Consider the following 27599-nt stretch of genomic DNA (forward strand, 5'->3'; position numbering starts at 1 on the left):
ATGTAGATCAAGTAAAACTGTCATTTGTTATGCATGCACTTTCTCTTTGCCTTTTGGTCACTCTGTGTTGCCGTATCACATCTTAAAACATGGCGTAGGCCTATGCACGGGTTCTAAAGTGCACAGAAGGTTTGCAGATTCTCCCGCCACATGTTTTTTCATAGATTTGAAACTCTGTAGAAACACCCGTACACATGTTTTCACGCCTTCGTACTTTTCGCCCCAGGAGACTGAACTGTCTGCCCAGTAGCTAGTCTGCTCATTTCCCTGAGTGAGCTTATTAGACTGGTCTCGTCTGCTCCAGGGCACCATAAGCCCTGCAGGAGGATTACCACAGGGAGTTCTTCATCTCACCATCTGCTCTCCCTGACCAGGTAGCCCCACAACTCCACTGGGTGACTAGCTACCACCGGGGGAAGCTATAGTTAGCTACTCTGGGCTGTGGTTGGTGTAGTAAACAACATGGACTGTACAGTTAAGTGTCACATTTGTTGACTAATTGTTGTCATGTTGTTTCTTGTATATTTTTGTAAGTTAATATTTAGTCTAAAACTAATATTTTGCCCAAGAGCAAGTGATTGTGTAGTGAAGTAATGACCAACCCAGTTTGTTTTGGGTGGGAGGTGAGGGAAGCTGTAATCGGGGTGGTGAGCTTCAGTCTCACTCCAGAGGAGCTCCGCAGGCTCGTCTCCTGAACACAGCACAACCAAACCTTTAAACTGCAATTACGCTCTTTTTAACACATGTACTGTATTTGTCCAGACCAGAATGCTGGACATGTAGATAATAGTACATTTCATTGATAAAAGTTGATGAATACATGGATTAAGGTTTCAGGTGCCTCGGGGCTGTCTTGTCTCCTCAAATCAGTGCACAACATTGTAAAAGAATAATATAAATATCAAAATGATTTACCAGAGCCTCAGGATGATGGTGGCGTTTCGTTGGTAATGTGCCGTTGAGGGAGTCGCTGTGTCAGGAAAGTAAAAAACTGGCAATCTTGAAGCAACATTCAGTGCGTAGCCTAACTGGGATTAGCACCTATCACATACGGTGACACTGGATCAGTGAATGTCAATCCAATTAGGCGTAGAAATGGAGAGACTCGCATGAGAGAAAACTATGAAACGTCTACACCAGTTACCTGGACAATAGGCTACATCCTGGACCTGCTAAATTCACTAACATGAAGCAGGCCTTCTTGGTATCTCTCTTTATTTTGGGGGTGATCTGCATATCTGTTGGACAAGTGCAAATAATCTCAATATGGTGACAAAGATTATTTTGCGTGCATAATCAATTACACTCGGTCATTTATTCATACTAATACAATTTATCACCTTTGAGCGTTACATGCTACTGGTGTTTTATAATTAATTTTAAAATGTAATTAATTTGACAGAACAATCATATTTCAACTGAATATTTTTACGACAAAAATAGCATTGTTGCCACAGACAAGTGACAATGATGCCTATGGTGGATCTATAAAAGGTTTCTTTACATTAGAATTCTCATAAAGTACTACATTTGTAATTCCAAGCCTCTTCTTGACATTTACATTACCAACAAAGAAACAGTGTCTCAACCACAACCTTTTCAGAAGACAATCTAGTTTCTGAAAAGTGCACTTCACCAGCACTTCTACATTCTGTTGCCCTTGTGGCTTGATCTCTACAACAAAGCTGTGAATGGCACATTCAATAAATGGTCTTAAACTTGAACAAAAACCCAAATTAAATAAATTTTCATTTCAAGAAAAACAGACCAGAGATGGTTGGGTCTGCAAAATAATGAAAAAGCATAAAAATAGTTTTAGAGGAAAAAGGCCTTGACCATGCTGTCCCTGATTGTGTAAAAAAGAATTATTCCGATCAACCACAACCAGAGTACTGATCCTGGGAGACTTAAAGTCAACATTAGCTTCTGTTATCTGCTATGATGTCATAATCCTAAGAGTATCCAAACATGACACTCTGGCACAATAATGGACATGGGTCATTTGTGTAACTTTGGCTTACTATTACTAAAATGCACCTGGGTCCTTAAAGACAAAGGTCTTGTCCAATTAGACATTACTCACAATACAAAAATATGGTTTTCAAGGATGTCAATCATGGCCAACATGTCATGCCAGCAAAACATCAACAGGTCAAAAGTCAACATCATGTTCAACTGGAACAATAAGATGTTTACTTGAACATTACACATCATTTATACAGTTATCTGTACTGTGAATAAAATGTTTTTAATAAAAAAATGTAATCTCTCTGTTTACTTTCTCCCTCTCTCTCTCTACCACTGTCTCTATTCCTCTCTAGACGATGAGTCACTGTAATAAAGCAGGTTCACTGTAATAAAGCAGTTCTTTCTAATAAAATCATTCAACAAACATCCAGTAGTACAGTAACATAGGTGTCTCAACATCGGCTCAACCAATCAGACATCCTCCCATGTCTCAGGACACCCAATCAGGACTGTCCAATTTGTAAAAGATTCAGCAGCTGTCAGTAGCTGTGGCCTATTAGTCTACACTAGGTTGTTGGGTGTAGCTGGTTGGTTGAGCTGGCTCGGTGCTGATGTGGGGAGAGGAGGGATAGGTCGTCTCTTCCGTTTGGCCTTTCCTCTGGGACCACTCAGAAGCTGTGAGGCCGAGGTCTCCATGTCCTCTGGGTCAAAGTTCATGGCTTCGGCCATTTCCTGCTTTGTGAGGGACAGGAAGCTAGGGTCGTCAGCCAAGACGGCCAGACCTCTGTGTATCAGCGCCTAAAACACAGAGGAGGACGCATGACTCTACCAGCACACTCCTCACAACTAAAATGTTTTGACCGTGCTGTTGTGTTAAGTCATATAAGTATTATTTAACAAAGATCAAAATATGTCACAGTGTAGCATTTAGTCAGTGGCGTTTCTGGCCATTCTGGATCACGTGTCGAAATGTTCACTAAATAAAAAAGTGTTTTTGAAGGGCAGGTGGGGGTCCACCTAGCTTGTCTATAACTACAAACACCCCTGGCAGTGCCTGGATGGCTCTACAGATGAGCACACCAAATGATAGATTCCCCCTGTGCTCTCACCTCCTGGATCACCTGGTCTACGGCACTGTGTGGGCCCGGCCCCTGGGCCAGCGGGGCCCCAGGGCCCACCGGCTGCTGCGAGGGGCTGCTCTGGAGCTGGAGCTCAGACAGAGAGGAACACCTGCTGGCTCCTGAGATCACATACACCTGGACGGGACCTTCTCCCTCGTAGAGCAGGCTGCAGAGCACAGGAGACGTTCACATCCTCATCCACCGGCTTGAGCATTCAGGAAGAGCTGGCACACAATATACTGGTGCGCACACACACCTGCACACGCAAACCCCCGTACCTTTGCCTGGCGTTGTTGTTGTTGATGTTGTTGGGCACCGGCTCTCCATCGGAAAACTGCAGAGGGCGCTGGCTGGTCACCTGGGCATTCTGGTTTCCGTGCTCTGAGAAGGGGTCGACATGGTTCCCAAATAGACCGCCTGCCCTCTGAATGGTCAACACAGACAGCGTGAGAGAGAGTGAGCGAGAGAGGAAGGGATAGAAAGAGACAGAGAAGATGTGAGACAATTTCCTTATCAGTGTTTCATGTCCTGCCTTCTGCACCATCTCCCTGATGCACTCAAGTACATTTTCCCCCTGGCTTTCCATCCAGTTTTGTTGCTCTCTCTGTGTCTCTAGGGCTCTGTTTTTCCTTTCCTCTCGTCCTGCTCCTCTCCTCTCACCCTGAAGATGCCTTCCTCTGCCGCCTCATCCATGGCTCTGTCCATCTCCTCATCGTTCATCAGGTCTCCTGAGATGGCCCTCTGTAGCTCCGGGGCCACCTCCTCTTCTATGCTCCGCAGACCGGCCTGGGGGGGGGGGGGGGGGGGGGGGCCTCAAAATCTTAATAGTAGCTCTAAACAATAATCTCTGAATAACATATTCACCCGAATATCCATTGTATCTTCATATTACTGTTTTGTTATCCCTAAATATATAATTAAAATTATTATAATAATCGAAATTATAATTTACATATTACTTTTTTACTGATCTTGTATTGCAGTCTTGTACGTCTGTCTATGTTTTACCCAGTGTGTGTTCCCTGTCAGGACTCAAAGTGGAAGGCAAGTGTAAATCAAACTTGTATTCATACTTTGTGCATGAGAACTCATTGGTTACACAACTCTGGGTCTTTCTCTGTATGGGTGATATTTGTTGTTGAGAGGACAGCCCACCTGGATTTCTGTGGTGTTTTTCTTATTGGGCCGGTAGCCATAGTACTCCTCTTGTCTCTTTTTGAACTTCCTGAAGTAATCTTGAATAAGGAACGTGGCATAGAACTTCCCCACGGTCACCTCGTCATCTGTCACATCAATGCCCACAGTTTCACAATCAGACAACACCAAATGTCTTTGGGGATTTTTTGGGGGGGGGGAGTCAGACTGTTCCAGATTCGGATTGTGTGGTGCATATATGTTCTCCTCACCCCCTATTGGTGGGATGACCTGGTCCAGCAGCTTCATACTGGTTCTCTTCCAGATCTTCTTGATGATGGCTCTCAGCTCCTCATTGGCTTGTTCAAAATTACCTGACCAATAGTAGCACAGTTATCAGTTTTCAAATCCTAAATTACTCTCTTCTTTACGCCCTCTCCCCTTTGTCATACACACACGCATGCAAATGAGACACCAAGACCGTGCATTCACTAGACACCTTCAGTCTTGATCTTCAGTGCAGTCCTGACCAAAGAAAACAGGGTTGCGTTGAAGGTGACGGTACCATCGCTGTTGAGGGGCATGTTCATAGAAACAAGCCTCTACAGACACAGAAACACAAACTAAAAGTTAGCATTTGGCCCCAAAACACAAATGAGAAACAATTTCCTTTGCTATGCTAGCACTGCTAACATAGTTGGTGTGGTTGTCACCTTGCAGGCCACTCTGTGAGGGCAGAACTTGCCGAAGCCCAGCGGAGGAGGTATCCTACGGAGCAGAGTCACCACGTCCAGATGCTTGATCCGCCCCCTGCATGTCAGGATGCGCACTATCATTACTGTCACTACTGTCTCTGTCACTCTGTCACACTGTCACACTGTCATTACTGTCACATTGTCACACTGTCATTACTGTCACTACTGTTACTGTCACTGTCACACTGTCATTACTGTCGTTACTGTCACTATCACACTGACATTCCTATCCTTACTGTCACTGTCACACTGTCACACTCATTACTGTCACTGTCACACTCATTACTGTCACACTTTCACACTGTCACACTCATTACTGTCACTGTCACACTCATTACTGTCACACTTTCACACTGTCACACTCATTACTGTCACTGTCACACTCATTACTGTCACACTTTCACACTGTCACACTCATTACTGTCACACTGTCAAACTCATTACTGTCACTGTCACGCTGTCACACTCATTACTGTCACTCTTTCACACTGTCACACTCATTACTGTCACTGTCACACTGTCACACTGTCATGATCGATTGTAGTTGTGACCGTGTAGCCTCTCCCGGCCACAACAACATCAGCCTGTACTCTGTTCCAAAATAAACTCCAGCATCTCTTCTCCTCCCTCCACCTTCTCCTCTCTCCTCCCGCCTCCCTCCTCCACTTCATCTCTGACTGCTGGTGACCGCAGGGTCCTTTTCAGACACCAGGTGAGCTCAGTGACCAGCTACCTTCTGGACACTGGAGGACTCTGAAGAGGACCATCTCCTCACAGCCCACACCCTGCCCCCTGGATCCCCTCCAGCCCTCTGCTCTCCTCTGGTCCTCATCCAGTGACATCCCCCTGGATACCCTCCAGCCCTCTGCTCTCCTCTGGTCCTCATCCAGTGACATCCCCTTGGATACCCTCCAGCCCTCTGCTCTCCTCTGGTCCTCATCCAGTGACATCCTCCTGGATACCCTCCAGCCCTCTGCTCTCCTCTGGTCCTCATCCAGTGACATCCCCCTGGATACCCTCCAGCCCTCTGCTCTCCTCTGGTCCTCATCCAGTGACATCCTCCTGGATACCCTCCAGCCCTCTGCTCTCCTCTGGTCCTCATCCAGTGACATCCTCCTGGATACCCTCCATCCCTCTGCTCTCCTCTGGTCCTCATCCAGTGACATCCCCCTGGATACCCTCCAGCCCTCTGCTCTCCTCTGGTCCTCATCCAGTGACATCCTCCTGGATCCCCTCCAGCCCTCTGCTCTCCTCTGGTCCTCATCCAGTGACATCCCCCTGGATACCCTCCAGCCCTCTGTTCTCCTTTGGTCCTCATCCAGTGACATCCCCCTGGATACCCTCTGCTCTCCTCTGGTCCTCATCCAGTGACATCCTCCTGGGTCTGTCCCCAGGCATCAACACCTCTTCACCTCTGTCCACTAAGACTGGCTCAAGTCACCACCTCACCAACTTCTGGTATCTCTCCAATCATCTGTCCAAAAGTCTGGAACAGTAACAACCTACTGGACGTGCACCAATCTGAACTGAAGGTAAGACACTCAACATAAAGAGATGGCTCTTCTGTTTCTGTTTTGTTAAATTACATGTTTATGTGAATAAACACACACACACACGTACGTGGCCTCAGGATCGTACTCGGCCCAGATCTTCTTAAACTCGTCCAGGTGATGGGGGCCAAGGATTGACCAATCACGGGTTAGGTAGTCAAAATTGTCCATAATGACAGCCACAAAAAGGTTGATGATCTGTGGAGGACAGAAATCAATAATATCTGTATGTGTTTGTTCTGAATAATGGTAAAATCCTGTGCAAATTACAAATACAAACTGATACAATGAGCCTGTAAAATTACATGCATTTCCATATACCTTATCTTATATATCTATTGTTTTTACTCTATCTACTATCTAACTATCTTCACCTTTATGTTGTGATGCATTGTGGGAAATGTAACTTTTCTTAAATTTAATTAATTTAATGAAAACATTATGTAACTGATTATCTATTTATTTACTTGTGTAGTGGTTTTTTTACATTGTGGGTTTGTTCTTATATATATAGATGATATATATTTGCATGTGTGGGTAGATGTTTACCAGGAAGGCACATAGCATATAGAAGCTCATAAAGTAGACTATGGAGAAGCCAGCTCCACAGGTGTACTCCTCCCCGGGCAGGAAGTCAGACTTGGGGTCACACTTCTTCCCGTACAAGCAGGCCAGCATCACTTCCTGCCACGCCTCCCCCGTAGCACACCTGCACAGGAAATGGAAACCCTAGTCCTCATTCAAAACAAAAACATTCAATGTTTCTCTGAAAAGTGTAAAAAAAGGTGATTTAGTGAAACACCACCCAGAAACAGCACACCCACCTAAAGAGTACCAGCACAGCTTGAGGGAATGTCTGAAAGTTGTTATTCCTGTTGATGTACGTTCCGTCCACCAAGGCTATTTTACCAAAGATCTACAATGAGAAGACAAAGGCTAAGTGGTTAGAGGAAGGTGTATTTTCAGGTTGAATGTGTCATGTAGACAACTACACTTTCACAAAATAGAAGTTTGGACTTCATGGGACCAGCGATCACTCGTCACCTATAGCAACAGTACCCTTAGCTACCATTAGCCAAAAGCTAATGGTAGCTAACTTTTGCTCTGTAGAACACACAAAATTGTCATACAATCTTAAAACTGAATTATCACATAGTCAAACTCGAGCTGGAGGAAAGAATGGACATTCAGACAAGAATTGGGGGCTCTGTTTCAAATGTATTAGAATTTATTTGATAATGATACCTATTGCAGGTTTAATCTAGTTAATGTATACATGACAAGAACCATTTATGTGGATGTAATTTCAGTCAGAGGCAACATTTGGTTAGTCTTCCATTGTAATGTATTCAGTTAGCTAAAGCTAGTCCCATGTCGGGTGTATGAGTAATTTACTTCTGCAAAATAGGTAAAGGGTCATGGGTAATCAATAAATCTTTTATATACTGATCCTAGGTTTGTGTGTGTGTTTGATAACAAACCTGCATCCCAACAACAGCATAGATGAAGAACAGCATGAGGATGAGAAGGGCGACATAGGGTAGAGCCTGCAAAACAACCAATCACAACATCAGACAGACACACGGTAAGAAATCTATTCTAACAAACTCAGATTGACACCTGGATGCCAATCACAACCTTCATCTAACAAGGACGTAGATGATAGACCTGAAAAGACTTGATGAAGGTCCAGAGGAGGTTCCGTATTCCCTCAGATCGATTCAGCAATTTCACCAGACGCATGACGCGGAAAAGTCGGAAGAATGTGATCGACACACTCATATTTTCAGATGCCTTTACAGAAAAAAAACATTGAAGTGAGTATATTTTATGTAAATTACCAATTGCTATAGTTTGATCATTTCCTTGTGAGGGGTGGATGCGACAAAAATGGAGGTAATGAAAAGGCTTGTGAATTTTTTAAATTAATTTAACATTTTTGATAAATTGTCAATTGATTTGGGAAACTTGATTGTTTACAGCAAGCAATCTTTCATACTTCCACCAATGTATTGTTTACATCTGCTGCAAACGATTAATGGGTGGAAGTGACCTGATATCACCTGATAATTCATCATTCTATTTTTTTCCGCAAGCATTTTGACAAGCACCTCCATCTTTGTCAAAACATTTCTGTGACTTCCATCCCTCATATTTCCTTGAGGTATCACAGTAAATAATCTGAAATCTTTGTACAATATGAAGACATGGAAACATGGATAACTGCACATACCGCAATGGCCTGCATGGGGTTCACCTCCTGAAAGAGCAAAGGCACCAATATTATAGAGAGATGACTTCATGTTTTGCCACTGGCCAGCCTAGTTCTCAGTCTTGGTAACAGAGTTGGCCACTGGCAGTCTCCTACACAGTTACGCAGGCAAAACACACCATCAAAATGACACTTACTAAACTGCACTAAGTATGGAGTCTTTACCGGGATTCTTTAACATCAAAAGGATCCAGGTGTTTAAAGATCATCACCATGTTATGGTGTTAACCCTTGCATGAATAATAATAGTTAGCGCACAGAAAATGCTAAATGTTACATCAACAGATGGTGGTGTGATAGACATCAAAACAATGATTAGTAATGGCTATTGAGAAGTTCCATTGAACAGCTTGTGCAATGTTAGGAAAATCTCGTGCAACACTCATTTGACCAACGTTTCGGCAAGCTTCAAGTGAGGTCAAAGCAACACTGAAAAAGTTGAAGCATGTGAATAATTACAGCGCAGCCGTGGAGACAGTACAGCCCTCCAGAAGAGGTCAAAGCTGCCTGAGAGAGGAAAGACAAGGGAGATCAGAGGAGGACAGACACCAGCCACAGGAGGCAGAACAAGGAGAGGGAAGCCAGCCATGGAGATGGACGTGGAGGGTCGAGAGGGCAGAATGTGAGGAAAAAAGAGGTAAGAACCAAAAGAGAAAAAGAGAGAAAACCAGTAGAACCCAGACGACAGGACAACAAACACAAGAGGATAGACACACTGCCCCAAGGGTGCTTTGGAACATGGATTGAAGGATCTTCTGAAGGTTTACTGCAATGGCAATTTGAAGTATATTGTGTTATTGTCACGAACATAACTTAATTTCCTGAAACAAATACTGTACAGTAGATGTTAATTGCTACAGTAATATAGAGCATGGCAGGGAAAAAAACATTTGAGCAGTAAAGGATGACTTTAATAATTACAGTTTGTTTTTTCTTTCCTGTATTCGGTAGGTCAATTTGATAAATGGTTTGACTGTTTTTATGAACATATTTCCATGGGCGGTGGGACTCCGGGTAACATTTTCAAACTCACTTTGAGTGAAAATTGTTTTGATATCCAACACCTTTCAACGTTCAAAATCAAACCATCTGATTCCCTTTATCCTGGGGTGGACCATCCCTTGAACTGACTTCTACCATCCATCTACCATTTACGTGGAGAAATTACAGTAAAATCACAGAAGGATATCACTCACAGTTCCTCGACAAATGATTGACAGAGAGACACATGATGGTGAAGCAAAGTGCCACAAGTTATTTTCTGCCCCAAACAACTACATTGATATAGAATTACATCTCCAATCTCCAGTTCCATATGGGAGCTACCTGACGCGGCAGGTCTGGGACCAGCTGTAAAGGGCAGAAAGTAAGGAGTATCAAGACTGTGGTGTTCAAGGCATGGCAGATGTAGCTTCAGGGTGGCATGACACACGGCCCTGTTCAAACACCAGATGCCTTTCCTCCTCCCTTCATCTTCTACGTACTCAAACTGAGTCAAAATGGCACTGAGCAGCAACTCTGTTTAGTCCAAGATTTATCAACATCAAATTTCAAATAACGTTTGGTTGATACTTTGTCTTTTGGAAATAATATGTATTTTATTCCCTCATGAGCTGATGGGGTGTTTCTGTATGTCGGTTAGTTGAACATCAGATCATCAAACTAAACGCTGTTGCAATGACCTTGTTTAGAAGGAGAGGAAGGGAGGCTTTAGTTCAGGTATTGGAAGAGGGCCTGGAGCTGGAGAGGATCGGAAGGTGTGGCTCAGGGCAGGTGTGCAGCAGGGGAACAGGTGGCAGTGGAGGTGAGGGAGTGAGGGGCATCCAGAGGGTGAGGAGGTGGAATACTAACCGCATCCTCAGAGCTAATGCTGCTGTCGAAGACTGGTAGGGGGGTCTGGACAGTATGTCTCTGAGTAAGTGAGTGGGTGGAGCATCAGGATAGACACACAGTCAACAGACAATACCAGGTGTTTTGTGAGTACTACCAGTACTAGTGCTAGTACTACTAATACTGTACTGTAGAGTGAGCATGTCGTTTAATTTATCTCGAACAGTAAAGAGGAATTCTTACCGCTGACCAGGAAAAACAATCAGAAGTTATACAAAGTTATACAATGTCAAACAGATAAATGTGCCAACGTCATTTTGTGTTCTACATCAGTAAATACAAGCCATGGAATGTAAAATACAAAGCATATATATATTTTATCATGTATTATTTAAAAGTGAGTAAACTGTATTCCAAAAAGTGTCGTTACTAACACTCTATTTAAAAACATAAATAATTGTTTCACTATTGGTCATCGTGAACAATGTGTGTTTGTGTGTGTCCATTGGACGTTGTTTGTGTGCGTGGTACTTACATCTATCTCACTCAAGATGACATCAACCACACTGCCGATGACGATGACGAAGTCAAACACGTTCCACGGATCTCCAAAATAACCCTGTGGGTGAGAAGACTTTCATCGTCAAAGTGTGTGTTTATGAGTTTGTGTTTTTATAACAAAGGAAGGACAGTTTAATACACAGATTATTGTGATTATACAGTATGTATGTGAAATGAGGAAAAAAAGACTATATATACAGTATATATAGGTAATAACTACTTCATTTTACGTTTTATAATTAAATTAGTGTCAGTCTTGTGACCTGTTTGAGGAAGATCGTATCTTCAGAGTGACTGACCTTAGCTTTGAAAGCCATGAGCTTGAGGAGCATCTCCACGGTGAAGAGAACCGTGAAGATTACGTTCAACATGTCTGACAGGTGGGTCACATGCTCTGACTGGTTACAGTGCTAGAATACAGGGCAGCAGAACAAACCACAGCACCATGTCAATTCTAACACCTTTCTTTTTACCAAAGCATTTGACTAATTTTATCTCAGAAGGGTTTTATTACTTGTATTATTGTTTTTATAGATTTTATGTAAAGCACCTTGAACTGCAATTCTTGTATGAAATGTGCTATATAAATAAAGTCTTATTATTATTATTATTATTATTATTATAACACGCTTTTCAGCATATGTACGAAAAAAAAAATACTAGACCAGAAAAAGGAAAATAGGCAAATGTTCAAAAACAGATTAAATTAATTTCACTACACCCAATGTTTGGAGCATTTCACCAACAGTTCAGTACATGTATTTTTACTATGGTAATATATTTACAGTCAATCTCTACAGTGTACAGAGAGAATTGCCACTCAATCTATACTTAATATTTATCTATTTTGGGTGATCCCTAAAGTGTAATTTGCCCAAAACAGACAAATACTTAGTTTTGTTCTCAACACTTAACGTGTTCAACGCCTGCAACTGTTAGCAGCGTACCTGCATCCCCAGACACATGGTGTTGAGCATGATGAGCAGGAACATGAGGTACTCGAAGTAGCAGGAGGTGACGATGTACCACACCTGGTACTGGTACGGGTTCTTGGGGATGTAGCAGCGGAGGGGCCGTGCTTTCAGGGCATACTGGACACACTGGCGCTGGGATGGTTCAAGGCGCAACAACAGGCTTCAGATTCTCTGCATGTCCACACACACACACACACTGACCCCCCACACACACACTAACCCCCCACACACTGACCCCACACACACACACTAACCCCCCACACACTGACCCCACACACACACACTAACACCCCCACACACATACTTACTCCACACACACTAACCCCCCCCACACACTTACTCCACACACACTGACTCCAGACACACTACCCCCCCCACACACACACACATTGACTCCACACACACTGACCCCACATACATACTAACCCACCACAAACACTCCCCCACACACACACACTAACCCCACACACAGACTGACCACACACACACCAACTCCGAACACACACATGGTTCTTATCCAGCTCACAGTCCTTGTACTCCTGCTCTCTCCCCCCCCACACACACACCTGGTTCTTGTCCAGCTCACAGTCCTTGTACTCCTGCTCTCTCCCCCCCCACACACACACACCTGGTTCTTGTCCAGCTCACAGTCCTTGTACTCCTGCTCTCCCTGCTCCTGGAAGGTGACGATGACGAAGCCCACGAAGATGTTCATCATGAAGAAAGCGATGAGGATGAGGTAGATGATGAAGAACACGGAGATGGCGATGCGGTTGTTGAACACTGGGCCCACGTCCTCCATGTTGGAATCAATGGCTCTGTACAGCAGCCTATACACACAGAAACACACAGTAGCACATTCACGAAACAGTTCTAGTTCCACAGGTAAAGGGATGTTGTGAATGTGCGAGGGTTATATTAGAGCCCAGAAGAGCGTCGGTATCAAATGCCATCTCACTTGGGCCAGCCCTCGAAGGTGGAGACGGTGAACAGAGCCAGCATGCCGCTGAAGATGTTGTCAAAGTTGAGCTCTGAGTTGATCCACTCTCTTTTATGGACCTGCATCTCATGGAGAGCCCCCTCCTGGTGCTTTATATAGAACCCCCTGGTGGAGGGAGGGCGGGGGGGGAAGGAGGATATACAGTGATGCAAATAAAGAAGGAGGCAGAGGATTCAATGGGAGATGAGCTTGTATGAAATCATACGCATGTGTTCCTACTTGCACTCTGCCTCAGTCATCTTATCAGGGTCTGTGCAGGCGTAGAACGTGCCCTGGAGAGAGAACACGCAAACACCACGGTTCAGTTAGGGTTCTTGGTTGCCATGTTTCTCTTGTGGTAAGGAGAGACTTGTGTTTGAGAGTGCAGGTCACCTTGAAGAGCTGGACTCCGATGCAGGCGAACATAAAGTCCAGCAGCATGGTGACCAGCACAATGTTTCCAATGGTCTTGATGGCCACAAACACACACTGGACCACGTGCTAAACCAACGCAGACGACACACACACTTTACCAAAGGCAATGTCAGACTTACAAAACACATCAAGTATGAAGAAGGAACATATAATCCCATTTACAGTATAAATATACAGTAACAAAAACCATTAATAAATGTACAGGGTGGCTAAAAGCAGATATACAAGGTAAAAAGCAGGTAAATGGGATGGATGATGCTCACACCAGCTCACCTTAAGACCCTTGGCCCTGTTGATGGCCCTGAGAGGCCTCAGCACCCTCAACACCCTGAGGATCTTCACCACGGAGATGGCACTGGACCTGGACACAACACACAACCCATCACTAAACGCCCCCCTCGAGAGAGACAACATGTCTGAGGGCACAATCCGTTTTTATGTGACACCCTCTAGCCAAATCCCATGTCCCAGGGACTACTTACTCCATGCCCATGGAGAGGAGGGATACGCTGACAACCACCAGGTCCAGGATGTTAAAGGAGTTCCGGCAGAAGGAGCCAGTGTGTAAGATAGCTCCATACACAGTCATCTGGTTGGGTGGACATCAATGTGGTAAATACAGATGTAAAACTATAGCCAAGTTTATACGATTGAATAGACCAGACATTTTATACTTTCTATACTGCCAAACATATACCCAGACAAAACCATTACATACTGTATTTTATATATTATATAATATATTTTTGACTCACGTTTACTAGACTTATGATGGAACACTCAAAATGAGTGTTCCATCATAAGTGATCACTGCAGTGATTGAATTCATCACACCAGTAGGTGTCAGTACTGTTGTTTCTGTCAGCTTTAAATGACTCAACTGAATCATTACTTCTACTAAACAACAGCCTCCCTCAATACAAAAGAAACACAACAATGCATTGACAAACCGATTGATCCCAATTACCTTGAGCACAATTTCAGCCGTGAACACGGAAGTGAAGACGATGTCTGCATATGCCAGCACCTTCAACGAAACAGGAAAAAGGCGTTAGACTTCCATATGAGCAGTCCAACACAATGTCTCATACTGTAGAGATCAGAACACTTGAATATACAAAGAAGGGTTTTAATCTTGACAGTAGCTTGTCCTTTCTTACATGTTTCATTTCATGTCGTAAAATATAAAATAAAACAGCTAGTGACTCTTTCAAATAAAAGAAAATAAAGAATAATATAGTACATGGACAGTTCCTGAAAGGTTAACTGACACAGGCAGATATCTGGGCACCTTGTTCCTGAAGGACACAGGGTCGATAGGGTCCTCAGCAGCAAGAGAGATGCTGGACAAGAGGATGAAGAGGAGGATGATGTTGGTGAAGGTGGTGGCGTTGATGATGCGGTGGCACAGCTTACGGATCCTGGGAGGGGGAACAAACGACAAAAACATTTGTCGTTGGAAACTTTTACCAATTAGACCCTGTCAGAAAGATGTTATTACCATTAAACAAATGAGAAAGGTATATTGTTGAGTGACTCATTTAAAATCATAATGAATCTACACCATAACGTGGTCAACGGTCATCATCATCAGCCTCATCACCTTCATCATCATCATCCTCATAATCAACATTATCAACATCCTCTTCATCCTCATCATCCTTATCATCATCCTCATCATCCTCATCATCCTTATCATCATCCTCATCATCTTCATCATAATCCTCATTATCCTCTTCATCGTTACTTGTTCTGAGGACCAAATATGAAGAAGGAGCTGGCCTCTGGCATAGGCACCGCCTCCTCCTTCAGCTGCAAGTCTGCCATTGGCCGAGGCCTCGGGCTCTCAGGGATGTCAGGGTCCTCCTCCTCATCGTCACCTGGGCAACAGAGATGTTCGGTTGTAAACAGAGAAGTAATCTGTAAAGGCCTCTGACATGGAAAAACTGATGACATCAGATATCTTTGAAGAGATATCTGATGTCATCATCCCATGCTCCTCAACACAGATGTTTCTAGTCCAGGTGAGAGATGAGAGAGAATCTATTCACCTGGGAAATCTGCTGGTGGGAAAGGGTCCTTTATCTCGTTGACGTTGGACTCAAACTCGTCCACTCTAAGCTGTAGGGGAGAACAAACAAAAAAATTGTTTATAGATGTTCTATATGTATGTATAGAAGGGGTTTGCAACAACAACAACAAAAATGCTGAAACTTCCCAAAAAGTCGAGTTGGTCATGTGAGTTATACCTATATCCAGTTATCTGTGTGAGTTATACCTATATAAAGTTGGCTGTGTGAGCTATTCCTATTTCCAGTTGGCTGTGTGAGCTGTATCTATTTCCAGTTATACCTTAGCTGTAGTGGGGATGCCGTCAATCTTGGCTCTCTGTTCTGCCAGCTTCTTGGCCAGGAGAGCTTTCTCCTCAGCTGCCTTGTCGGGCATGTTGGCCCTGATGACAGGGAGAGAGAGCAGCTGGTAATAGCATACCCAGGTCTCTCCTGCAGACATACAGCTCCCAAGCTTGACCTGGGACCTTTATTATTAGTCTTCCCTCACCTGAGCAGCTTCTTGCGTTTCTTCTCCTCCGCCTTGTCCTTCTGAGCCGATGTCAGACTCTCGGCCTCCGCCAGGTTGTCCACGGCGATGGCCAGGAAGACGTTCAGCAGGATGTCTGAGAGAGGTCAAAGTTTCCTTCCGAGGACAAATAAACCCTACAACTCTAACCCTACACACCTTCACCTCTCCCACACAAATACACAAGGTCAGAAACGGTGTGGGTACAAACATTCTTATTTTAAAGATGAAAATCCTCAGGCATCAGGACCATGTACGCACAGGTTCAGGGATTCCCTTGTAAGGATACAGTTTCCACAGACGAAGAGGATGATGAAGTAGATGCTAACCAGAATCCCAGGCATGATGGGACCTCCATATGCCATGATGCCGTCATACATGACGGTATTCCAGTCCTCACCTGTTAGGATCTGGCAAAACAAAGAGCAAAAAAAAAATCAAATACCACCTCATATTACTTGAGTTGGTTTGAGTGAACGTGTGTCAGGGTGTGTTTTGGAGGAACCAAAGAGGAGCATCAAACAATACATCCACATTCAGATCTAGTGTGTTTGAAACCCATCTACATGTTGGACATGTTAGGTCTCTACCGGTGACAGTGTTGCTTCCTGAATTGCTACACTTTATCATTTCACTTCATCAATACCATTTCTTATGTTACGACCCGTCACCAGTTATGGAAGTGTTAACTCTTTTTAATTCACGTTGATTCTGCTGTGGACCGACCTGGAACACACTGATGAGGGCTTGAGGGAAGCTGTCAAAGGTGCTTCGAGGTTTGGGCCGGTTGGGGAAGTTAAACTTGCCCCCGAACACCTGCATGCCAAGCAGGGAGAAAATGACGATGAAGAGGAAGAGGAGAAGCAGGAGGCAAGCGATGGAGCGCACCGAGTTGAGGAGGGAGGCCACCAGGTTACTGAGGGACGTCCAGTACCTGACACACACAAACACACACAAACACAAACGCCAGGGATTAGTGATTACTCTCTACCTGAGCATATCTCTAACGTACTCTCTACCTGAGCATATCTCTAACGTACTCTCTACCTGAGCATATCTCTAACGTACTCTCTACCTGAGCATATCTCTAACGTACTCTCTACCTGAGCATATCTCTAACGTACTCTCTACCTGAGCATATTTGTAACGTACTCTCTACCTGAGCATATCTCTAACGTACTCTCTACCTGAGCACATCTCTCCCTCTCTACCTGAGCGAGTCTTACTTGGTGACCTTGAGCAGGCGCAGAAGGCGGATGCATCGCAGCACGGAGATCCCCATGACGGACATGATGTCCATGTGCACCAGGATGATCTCCAGCACGCCGGTGGTGACCACGAAGCAGTCGAAGCGGTTGAACAGGGACATGAAGTAAGAGGGCAGCCCCAGCGCGTACATCTTCATCACCATCTCGATGGCAAACATAGACAGCAGGACCTTGTTGGCGACGTCTGGTGATTATGGAAGGGTGGGGGGGTGGGGGGGGGGGGGGGTCAGTTAAGCTGTTTGTTGTGGTCCAGTAATGTTTTCAAATGGTATACAATTTTATATGCGTTCCTTTTTCTTTTTTTTACCAATATTCTACTTAGACAGTGTCTATGCCAGTGGTTATCAACCCTAGTCCTCATGGACCCCCTGTCCTGCATGTTTGAGCTATTTCTCTCTTACAACACACCTTTTTGAAATGAATGGTTATTACCAGGTTGGATGACCCCGTTCGTTAGAATGGTGGTCAGTGTTGGAGCGGGAAACATGTAAAACATACAGGACAGCAGACCCTGAGGACAGGGAGTGTTCAGGTCCAAAAACTAAGTTTGCTAGGGGGGTTGGAATTAAGAGCCACTGTATAGTATCCAACGAAGAGCGACCGTGCACTGGAGCTACTGGTTCTGGATGAATCATGGCGATGAACTACAAGCAGACGACTAGTAAAATTGGTCCCTACTCTTCCCAGACCTAGTCTAAATTTGATTTGCACCTAGATATGGACTTCCACAATTAATTCTTGCATGCAGAGCGTATTTTTTTTGCATTCATTTGAGTACAAAATACAGTTTTTAAAATCTTTGGCAATGAGTGCAGCACAGTGGAGCGTAAAGCCCGCCCCCCAGCCAACTTCATTGGTCAACTCAATCAAGCAGTCACTTGAGAAGGTCAGTTTTCTGTGTGGCACCAAAGAGTTATTATCAGCCAATTATTTTATGAATTTTAATATACACCTCGGAAAAAAAATACAGAGGTCCGGACCTCGGTGTCTTCAATGGTGGATACGGCCATGGGAGTGTTGCGAGTGCTGACCTTGCCAGTTGGTGAGTCTGTCAGACTGCTGGTGGTGCTCCGTAGCGATGGCCAGCGTGTTCAGGAACACCAGTAGAATGACCCACCAGTAGAAGACACCAGACTTCACCCAGGTCAGACACTTACGCCGGCAGAAACGGTTCAATTTCCGGGCTTTTTTACTGGATGGAAGAACAGATGAGAAGAAGAGATGAGATGAAGAGATGAGAGCAACAGATGAGAAAAAAATACTGACAAGGAGTTTAGGTGTAGTGTACAGTTCTCACTAGCTGTATGAGCAGGTATACAGTAGTGTACAGTACACTACTGTATACCTGCATACCAAGACCACTAGTTAGTAACTAACTAGTGGTCTTGGTGCAGTGTACTAATTAGTGGTCTTGATATAGTGTACTAACTAGTGGTCTTGATATAGTGTACTAACTAGTGGTCTTGCTGTACTGTACTCACTAGTAATACAGGATGCGTTGCATGGTGTCCATGTCCCGTAGACTTCCTGTTTCTGATCCTCCATCCTCCAGAGGTAACAGACCTGATCCACAGGGACAACAGACGACAGTCACAAGCTGTTGCATTCTAGTGCATTCTATTCTGTTGTTACAAACATTGGGCAGGAATAAGACAGGTGCCCTCCATGTTCAGCAGCTCTACTCTGCTGCGCCTGGGAGAGTGAGGTCATCACCTTGTCCCTCCTGGTCATTGTCCATGACCTCCGCCTGGGTGATCCACTCCATATAGCCCTTCAGGTCCTCGTCCAGCTGCTGGGTCTCTCGCAGCTTTGTGAACTCTCCGCGGGACTTGGCCTTCTCCCTCTCCTTTGTGAACTCACTGGGGGAGGGAGGCAGTAGAGAGACAGGAAGACGGAGAGAGAGATCGAGATTAGGAGGATAACGAGGGGAGGAAGATAAAGAGGAATAGGGTAATAATAATAAAGACAGCAGGATGAATAAGAAGTGGTAGAGGAGTGGAGTGGACAAAGAGAAAAGCTGAACTTCAGGAAGGATCCAAGGACAGACTGACAAACAGGACATGAGAACAAGACTCCTACCCACTGAGCACGCCCAGAACCAGGTTGAGAACAAAGAAGGAGCCGACCAGGATGAGAGTAGTGAAGAAGATCCACGGCCACTCCATACCTATAGCATCATTCACCTGGGAAGAGGAGGGAGGGAGCAGGGAGAGGAGGAACAAGGGATGAGGTTCGGAGGGAGGGAAGGTGAAAGGAGGGAGGGCAGTGAGGAGAGAGAGGAGGAGGGAACGGAGGAGGAGGGCAAAGAGGAGGGAGAGGAGGGAGAGAGGGAGAGTAGGTGGGAGGAGACAGAGGCAGACAGAGAGAAATAAATTGCATTGTTGCATTGACCGTCTTCATGTTACAAAAAAACAATAAACCTAAGTAAATGTCATCCATAAGGGATCTCTGAAAAGTAAAAATGGTAAAGTGCAGTGATGCAGTAATAGTAGTATAAAAACCCAGTACCCAGTAAAGGACATCGGTCCAGCCTTGCGTGGTGATGCACTGGTAGACCGTGAGCATGGAGAAGCCCAGGTTGTCAAAGTGTGTGATGCCGTTGTTGGGCCCAGGCCAGCCCGCCCGACAGTCCGTCCCGTTGATGGTGCAGCGACGCCCGTTCCCTGCCTGGGCGCAGGGAGAAGGTTTCTCGTTCTCCACCGTGGCAATGATGTCTGGAGCACAGACAGGGGAGTTAGGGGAAGTGTGTGGGACTGTGTGTGTGCGTTGTTGGTACAGTATGTGTGTCTACCTATTCTTGTGTGAGTAAATATTTACAGCATTCCCTGATCAATCATGAAGAGATCAATAATATTTTTTGTGGCCTTTGAGAGCTATTAAGGATCTGTATGTTTGATTTGACTCAAAGTGTGTGTAGATGTCCAGCAGCCCTACTTGTGCCTGTGTAGTAACAGGTCTTGTGCATCTTGCACTTGAAGAGCTCCAGCCCCATGATGGAGTAGATGGTGACCATGAAGAAGACCAGCAGGGCGATGTGGAACAGAGGCAGCAGGGACTTCAGGATGGAGTTCATCACCACCTGTAGGCCTGGAGGGGAACAGCAGGAAAACAATCAGCCTTTCTCAATACTGGTCCCCAGGATCCGCTGCCTAGCATGCTTTAGATGTTTCCCTGCTCCAACACACCTGGTTCAAATGAATGGGTCGTTATCTTGCTCTGCAAAAGCCTGGTAACGACCCATTCATTTGAATTAGGTGTGTTTAAATAAGGAAATATCTAAAATATGCAGGGTAAGGCGGCACAAGGACCAGGATTGAGAGAGGCTGATCTACAGTTCTAGACAACCCCATTTGGATTCTCCTTAAATGTTCAGTCCCATATGGTTTACCTAAATTTAATCATAGAGTCCTAAAGAATCAAGCCAAAATAAAAAGACAAGCATCAAAGTCAAGTTTGAACAAACTTAGTTGCCCGGAAACCAAATCCACCCCCAACCCCCGAGGTCCGGTTCCTTACTCGGGACTCCTGAGACGAGACGCAGGGGCCGCAGCACCCTGAACGCACGGAGAGCCTTCATGTCGAAGCCTCCGCCCTTCTCCCCCACCTGGGCCTCCACCCCACTGAGGTGGTTGATGGTGTCCAGGGCCACTGTGAATAACCTGCCCCGCGAAGAAGGACAGACTGTCAACAGCTAGACCTAAAACTAAACTTGAACTACTGTTTATGCAAAGTTGTGTAGATTGCTTGACCACTACAGTTCAGTGTTTCATAGTTTACAATTGTAAATTGGTAATAAATGTGTTTCTTACCCTACAGAAACACATACGAAGTCTAATATGTTCCAACAATTTCGTAAGTATGCGTCTGCGTGAAACAGGAAGCCATAAGACACGATCTTCAGAAAGCACTCTATGGAGAAGATGAGGAGGAAGATGTACTCGAGGCTTTCCTGCAGACCAACCACAACAGGGGGAAGAAAAGAGGGGGTTAGTTACCATGGTGATGCTCCAGCGGTGGCTCACCCAGTTCAAACCAAGCTCTCAGCAAAACTGTTTTGACATCTTAACTTGATGTACTCTTATGGTGGATACCAGACTGCAAAAAGACTTTGATGCAATGTATGAGGCGAAGTAACTGATATACAGATATATTCAAGATCAATAAAAGCAATGAAGTATAAAGTTCCGGGAAGATGAACAAACGCAGATATATGAGTCCACTGAGATCAGGTTTTTATACGATGTGAAAACTGAACCCCTGTGACCTGTGACCTCTGGTATGTGGCTCCTCTACCATTTCAGTTCAGAGAAGAGGTTTGCTGACCACCAACAGGCCTTCAGAGGCCCAGGTACCCGAGACACCCTGCTGTACCCAGGTACCATCCCTGCTGTACCCAGGTACCCTCCCTGTTCCAGGTACCCTCCCTGCTGTACCCAGGTACCCTCCCTGCTGTACCCAGGTACCCTCCCTGCTGTACCCAGGTACCCTCCCTGTTCCAGATACCCTCCCTGCTGTACCCAGGTACCCTCCCTGCTGTACCCAGGTACCCTCCCTGTACCCAGGTACCCTTCCTGCTGTACCCAGGTACCCTCCCTGCTGTACCCAGGTACCCTCCCTGCTGTACCCAGGTACCCTCCCTGCTGTACCCAGGTACCCTCCCTGTTCCAGATACCCTCCCTGCTGTACCCAGGTACTATCCCTGCTGTACCCAGGTACCCTCCCTGCTGTACCCAGGTACCCTCCCTGCTGTACCCAGGTACCCTCCCTGTACCCAGGTACCCTCCCTGTACCCAGGTACCCTCCCTGTACCCAGGTACCCTCCCTGCTGTACCCAGGTACCATCCCTGCTGTACCCAGGTACCCTCCCTGTTCCAGGTACCCTCCCTGCTGTACCCAGGTACCCTCCCTGCTGTACCCAGGTACCCTCCCTGCTGTACCCAGGTACCCTCCCTGTTCCAGATACCCTCCCTGCTGTACCCAGGTACTATCCCTGCTGTACCCAGGTACCCTCCCTGCTGTACCCAGGTACCCTCCCTGCTGTACCCAGGTACCCTCCCTGTACCCAGGTACCCTCCCTGTACCCAGGTACCCTTCCTGCTGTACCCAGGTACCCTCCCTGCTGTACCCAGGTACCCTCCCTGCTGTACCCAGGTACCCTCCCTGTTCCAGGTACCCTCCCTGCTGTACCCAGGTACCCTCCCTGCTGTACCCAGGTACCCTCCCTGTACCCAGGTACCCTCCCTGTACCCAGGTACCCTCCCTGCTGTACCCAGGTACCCTCCCTGCTGTACCCAGGTACCCTCCCTGTTCCAGATACCCTCCCTGCTGTACCCAGGTACTATCCCTGCTGTACCCAGGTACCCTCCCTGCTGTACCCAGGTACCCTCCCTGCTGTACCCAGGTACCCTCCCTGTACCCAGGTACCCTCCCTGTACCCAGGTACCCTCCCTGTACCCAGGTACCCTCCCTGCTGTACCCAGGTACCCTCCCTGCTGTACCCAGGTACCCTCCCTGTACCCAGGTACCCTCCCTGCTGTACCCAGGTACCCTCCCTGCTGTACCCAGGTACCCTCCCTGTACCCAGGTACCCTCCCTGCTGTACCCAGGTACCCTCCCTGCTGTACCCAGGTACCATCCCTGCTGTACCCAGGTACCATCCCTGCTGTACCCAGGTACCCTCCCTGTACCCAGGTACCCTCCCTGCTGTACCCAGGTACCCTCCCTGTACCCAGGTACCCTCCCTGTACCCAGGTACCCTCCCTGCTGTACCCAGGTACCATCCCTGCTGTCCCAGTGTTCATTCAAGCCATAACACTACCTTTAAAATACACTCAGGTTCAGCTACACATTTTGACTTTCCCTCAAAGGAAACACTGAAGACTACTTGGATGGAAACGATAAAACAAACTAGGCAAGAACCAATCAATATAGGCGCATTCTTTTACAGGCCCTCATAATGACATTTTCAGTTAGTTCAGTGCAAGATTTTGGCCCTAGAACAGTTAGCTTACTCTTTAAACTTGATCTTGAAATATAACTTAAAGCTGTGTTCTATTTGAGGACTTGTTACTTTATAAGGTCTTAGTATTCAGCATGGGGATAAGTCCATGTGCAAACAGCTTTGGTGTGTAAATAAAGCTCTAATCAATTAGGTTTATGCATCATTATACATATACTCTATATTTATACAGTGCTGCTGTATAAAGAGCTGGCACAGCAGCCCAACATGGACACAGGGTAACATTCACCAGAGGCATTTATAGCACAGCACTGTGTGTATCTTTATCTATATACTTCTGACACAGAGAGGCAGAACATCCCACCACAAACAATTGTCTTTGTCCACACACACACTGACACACTGCACAGTGACCGCCTGAATGTACTTGAAGAAATGTAAGACACAAACATGCATTCACACACACACACACACTCCCACTGCCTGTTCTGTGTACTAGTACCCTGACGAGGGAAGATCTAAATTTAAGTAGTTTACACACTCAGCGTCCATGAGACATGAAGGAAGAGTGTGCATGAGTGTGCGTGTGAGCAACACCTGGCCCTTTCAATCACCCAAGGACACCACGCAGGGACGCCACGAGCCAGCCACTGTCTGTGCGTCTGTGTGTGTCAGTGGGATTGTTTGTCCCCACAAGAACAACAAGAAAATAATTGACATTTTATTGGCCCCACGGAAGTTCAAGTGTTATTTCAGTTTTTTTTAGGAGGTTTATGGTTAGGTTGAATTAGTGTTAGAATTAAATCAGAGTTGGGGTTAGAATTTAGGGGTCGTTCTAGGGGTTAGGGATAGATGCTAGGGTTAGGTTTAGGGTTCAGGTTAGATAAGGTTAGAGAAAAATGAATGCGATTGAATTGTGAATCCCCACAGGAATATGAATCTAAACTTGTGTGTGTGTGTAAGGGGACAAGCCCCAGCCTAGTGTTCTGGTGTGACCAGAGCCTTTGTGTATCTGACATCACTGTATGGGTCAGCTGTCATGGCTGGACTGAACACAGATTCCAGGGTAGAGCACGTACCATATACTTCCTGCGTTTAATTCCGAGTTTAATTCAGATTCAGCACAACACATAATCTAACAATGTAGAAAAGACTCTATTATGCTATCAGTACCTAAGATGGGGTTGCTTGTTTTGTACAAAATATTCAAGCACTTTGACAACTCTGCAGTGGTCCTTCAATATACTGACAAATGTAGCTATCCTTTTTTTTATAAGGTTCACTTATTATGTATGCGTATGGCAGACACATGGGGATGCTAAGCTACACCAAACCATGTCCTCACAGCCCTTCTTTCAAGACCCCAAAATGGCACAGGTCAATTATGAAGCAGGACATGGACACCTCTTTGAACCTCTGGCTGAGTGAAATTCTCCCTAGATCAGTGTCTCTCGAAACGTAAGTGTGGACATGTTTGAAGTTCTTGTGGCAGCAATCAGTGGTCCAGCTACAGCCTCTGTGTCTCATATGACCACAGTCCATCAACTGCTTTTATCTGTTGCGCTTCTCAGACAATGAGGGCGGAGGGGTTATAGGGGGAGGGGGAAGGGGAGGGAAGGGGTAGAGAGGGCAGGGGGAGACAGGGAGGGAAGGGGTAGAGGGGGAGACACAGAGCCAAAATGTGTATCCCTGTTTGTTCCTGTCCTCACCCTGTCATGACGCATGCAGGATTTACTAATACAGCCAGCGAGCCGTTCTCTGGCCCCAAGCTATGTTCATCTGGGCTGGCATCAGTGTCTGTCCCACACAAATACCCACACACACCACAAAACAGCTACATTACAGCACATTTGATTAATTTAGCAGGTGCTTTTAGGTCAATCGTGCATGTCGAAAAAATAGTCCCTAGTAGTAGTGGAACCCCAAAGAAGTGTTGTTGTGTGATGAGCCAGTAAAACGTACACTAACTAATAACTTAATTTAGCTTTCCAGCAAGCAGAGCCCCAGAGTATCTTCTCCCATTTTGAAGCATTTAAAAATGAACTGTCCCTCAATATTTTATGTATAAAAAGATGCAAACACCTAAATAACCAGACACTGTAACATCAAGTAGTGCCAGTTGGCTGGCAGCCAAAAACAACGAACGACTGGATCGGATAACTGCTGATGATGTCAAACTGACATACAGCCTAGCGAGCAGACCAGCATGCCCAGCTGAAACATACACCGGTGTCTTCTACATTCTGGCCGCCTGTCTTGCAGAAAACAAGATCTTGGAGCCCTGACCAATCAAAGGGAAGGGAGGGACTGAAGGGGAATATATTTGATTTAGCAAATGCTTTCATCCCAAGCGGAGTACAGGAGGATTTGAACCTGTGATCTCCAGTCAGAAGCTTCACCACTAAGCTAAGGCCATCCACATCTTAGTCCTCTCTACGACCACACTCATATACTCAAATAGGTTGACTTATACACCCTACATGCACACACAGACAAACACACGCTTACCAGGTTGCTGTTGGTGTTGTTGCTGTCCTCCTCAGGCATGGGCAGGTACACGGCCAGGGCCACACAGTTAGCAAAGATGGCCAGAAGGATGATGATCTCAAACGGTCTGGAAGGGAAAACTCAGGAAATACACTGGCAATGGGTCCATAGAGACACCCATAGAGAAACTTCTAGGTGTTAATCAAGCTCAGTTACCAACGCTTTAAAAATATATATTATTCCCTGAGGACAATGTTTGGACTTTTGGAGTAACAAGCAGCTATATTGTTAACATCCAGAGAAGCTATGAATTTGCACCAGGGTAGATATGCCAACCATGACATTATTATTTCAACGCCTCCACCTAAAATGGGTTTGCTTGTTTTGTATAAAACTACAAGAATCTGCAGAGCTCACTACAGGCCATCTCAGAAATCTAAAGATATCAGCCACACCAATAAAGTAATTCCGGTCTATTTTGGAGTCATTTGCATGTTGAAGCAATCTGCAGCTACATGCAGGACATCCACATATAGCCAACAGGATCTAGAACACTGAGGTAGAACCAGACTCCAACAATGGTTCCGTTACAAGGCAATGACGCTGTTGTGCCAAGTTGAAACTACTATATTAAGCTTGTAACGACTGTTAGGGGATAATATGACACATTTAAACAATCAGTGCTGCCTCAAGTATTGTTGGATAGACTTGTTAGGGATGAAGCTACTTTTTATCATAGACTTAATTCAGATTGCAAGTTCCACATGCTACCAGCAGGGGAGCTGTGACATTGCATTCTCTAGACTTAGCATGTCTGCTTTTAGCCTGTGACACACTGAGACAGCTGTCTGTCCTCTGGAAATATCATCTCACTGCCTCAACTTAACCCATATTTTAAATGTTATGTCCATCAACGGCATTCATGGATTAGTGCACATTGAAGAATTCCATTACTGTGGATATACTCATTCATGTTAGCCTTGCTTAGGGTGCAGGCCTAAATCTATGCAAGGCTATGTGCAAAAGGACTAAAGTAGTTCTCTTTGACAGTAAAGCCTTAAAAGTTAGTGCTTTTACTAAGTGTTCTAAATATTGTCTGATTCAAAGTGCAGGATAACTATAGTTATATAGTAACATTTTGTTACTATAAAATACGTTGAGGAACCAACGATCATGTAGTAAACCTTGTTGACTCCATAACTGAATTAACTTAGATCCAGCCACACATCCAGTCATGATCCCACAACCCCTAACCCCATCAGGATACTTCCACTCCACGATGTTGATGCAGGCCTTCCGGAAGGGGTTCTTCAGGGTGAGGAAGAAGAGCGAGCGGGCTGGCCGAGGGTTGCCCCCCGTGGCCAGCAGCTTCTTCAGCTTCTCCTTCTGCTTCCTCTTTAGAGTTTCCTCGTCCATAATGTAAGACGTCATCGGCGGATCGCTGCCACCCTCCATCTTGGCTCCTAGGTGGTTCTCCGGCTCAAACAGGAGGTTGGAGCTTGGTAAGGCTGTTCTAACGGGCTAGCTTCCGGGCTAAAGCTTCTCTTAGTCCTGTTCCCCAAAATGTGTCTCTTCTTTTATCATTTAGTCCAGTTTATTCCTTTAGTCCTGTTTACCGCTTTAGTCCTGTTTACCCCTTTAATCCTGTTTACCCCTTTAGTCCTGTTTACTCCTTTAGTCCTGGCCTCTGCCTCTCTCTGCTTTTCTCCATCGGTCGCTCCCTGGTGTC

The 27599-nt window shown here is 45.5% G+C and overlaps 1 protein-coding gene across 1 annotated transcript; it reads right to left on the bottom strand.

The window, feature by feature from the left end:
- Positions 1 to 1198: 1198 nt before the first annotated feature.
- LOC136942493 (dihydropyridine-sensitive L-type skeletal muscle calcium channel subunit alpha-1-like) lies at positions 1199 to 27599 on the bottom strand. Its single transcript, XM_067235409.1, has 43 exons — positions 27138 to 27599; positions 25892 to 25997; positions 21234 to 21373; positions 20941 to 21083; positions 20359 to 20511; positions 19933 to 20138; positions 19504 to 19607; positions 19138 to 19283; positions 18906 to 18987; positions 18456 to 18616; positions 17383 to 17608; positions 16883 to 17090; positions 16446 to 16566; positions 16139 to 16253; positions 15932 to 16031; positions 15631 to 15700; positions 15327 to 15459; positions 14871 to 15000; positions 14547 to 14606; positions 14062 to 14168; positions 13853 to 13940; positions 13538 to 13645; positions 13385 to 13437; positions 13124 to 13270; positions 12794 to 12995; positions 12139 to 12297; positions 11491 to 11601; positions 11166 to 11249; positions 10652 to 10711; positions 8762 to 8788; positions 8197 to 8322; positions 8010 to 8075; positions 7353 to 7444; positions 7078 to 7237; positions 6599 to 6726; positions 4937 to 5033; positions 4723 to 4825; positions 4496 to 4597; positions 4245 to 4372; positions 3750 to 3875; positions 3368 to 3513; positions 3078 to 3255; positions 1199 to 2766 (listed from the first exon to the last, which is right to left on the bottom strand). Exons 1-43 carry the CDS (start codon positions 27323 to 27325, stop codon positions 2530 to 2532), a joined length of 5427 nt encoding a protein of 1808 aa, XP_067091510.1. The 5' UTR covers positions 27326 to 27599; the 3' UTR covers positions 1199 to 2529.

Source organism: Osmerus mordax, chromosome 1 (assembly GCF_038355195.1).
Source record: "Osmerus mordax isolate fOsmMor3 chromosome 1, fOsmMor3.pri, whole genome shotgun sequence".
Classification (NCBI taxonomy): Eukaryota; Metazoa; Chordata; class Actinopteri; order Osmeriformes; family Osmeridae; genus Osmerus; species Osmerus mordax.

What these genes read in the sequence shown, in the direction of transcription:
- LOC136942493 (XM_067235409.1), bottom strand. Translation starts at nt 27,325, where the DNA reads ATGGAGGGTGGCAGCGATCCGCCGATGACGTCTTACATTATGGACGAG. An exon ending in CTCCTCTCCATGGGCATGGA is followed by an intron (nt 13,941 to 14,061) that starts GTAAGTAGTCCC and finishes TGTTGTGTCCAG; the next exon opens with GTCCAGTGCCATCTCCGTGG. An exon ending in ACAGGGCCAAGGGTCTTAAG is followed by an intron (nt 13,646 to 13,852) that starts GTGAGCTGGTGT and finishes GCGTTGGTTTAG; the next exon opens with CACGTGGTCCAGTGTGTGTT.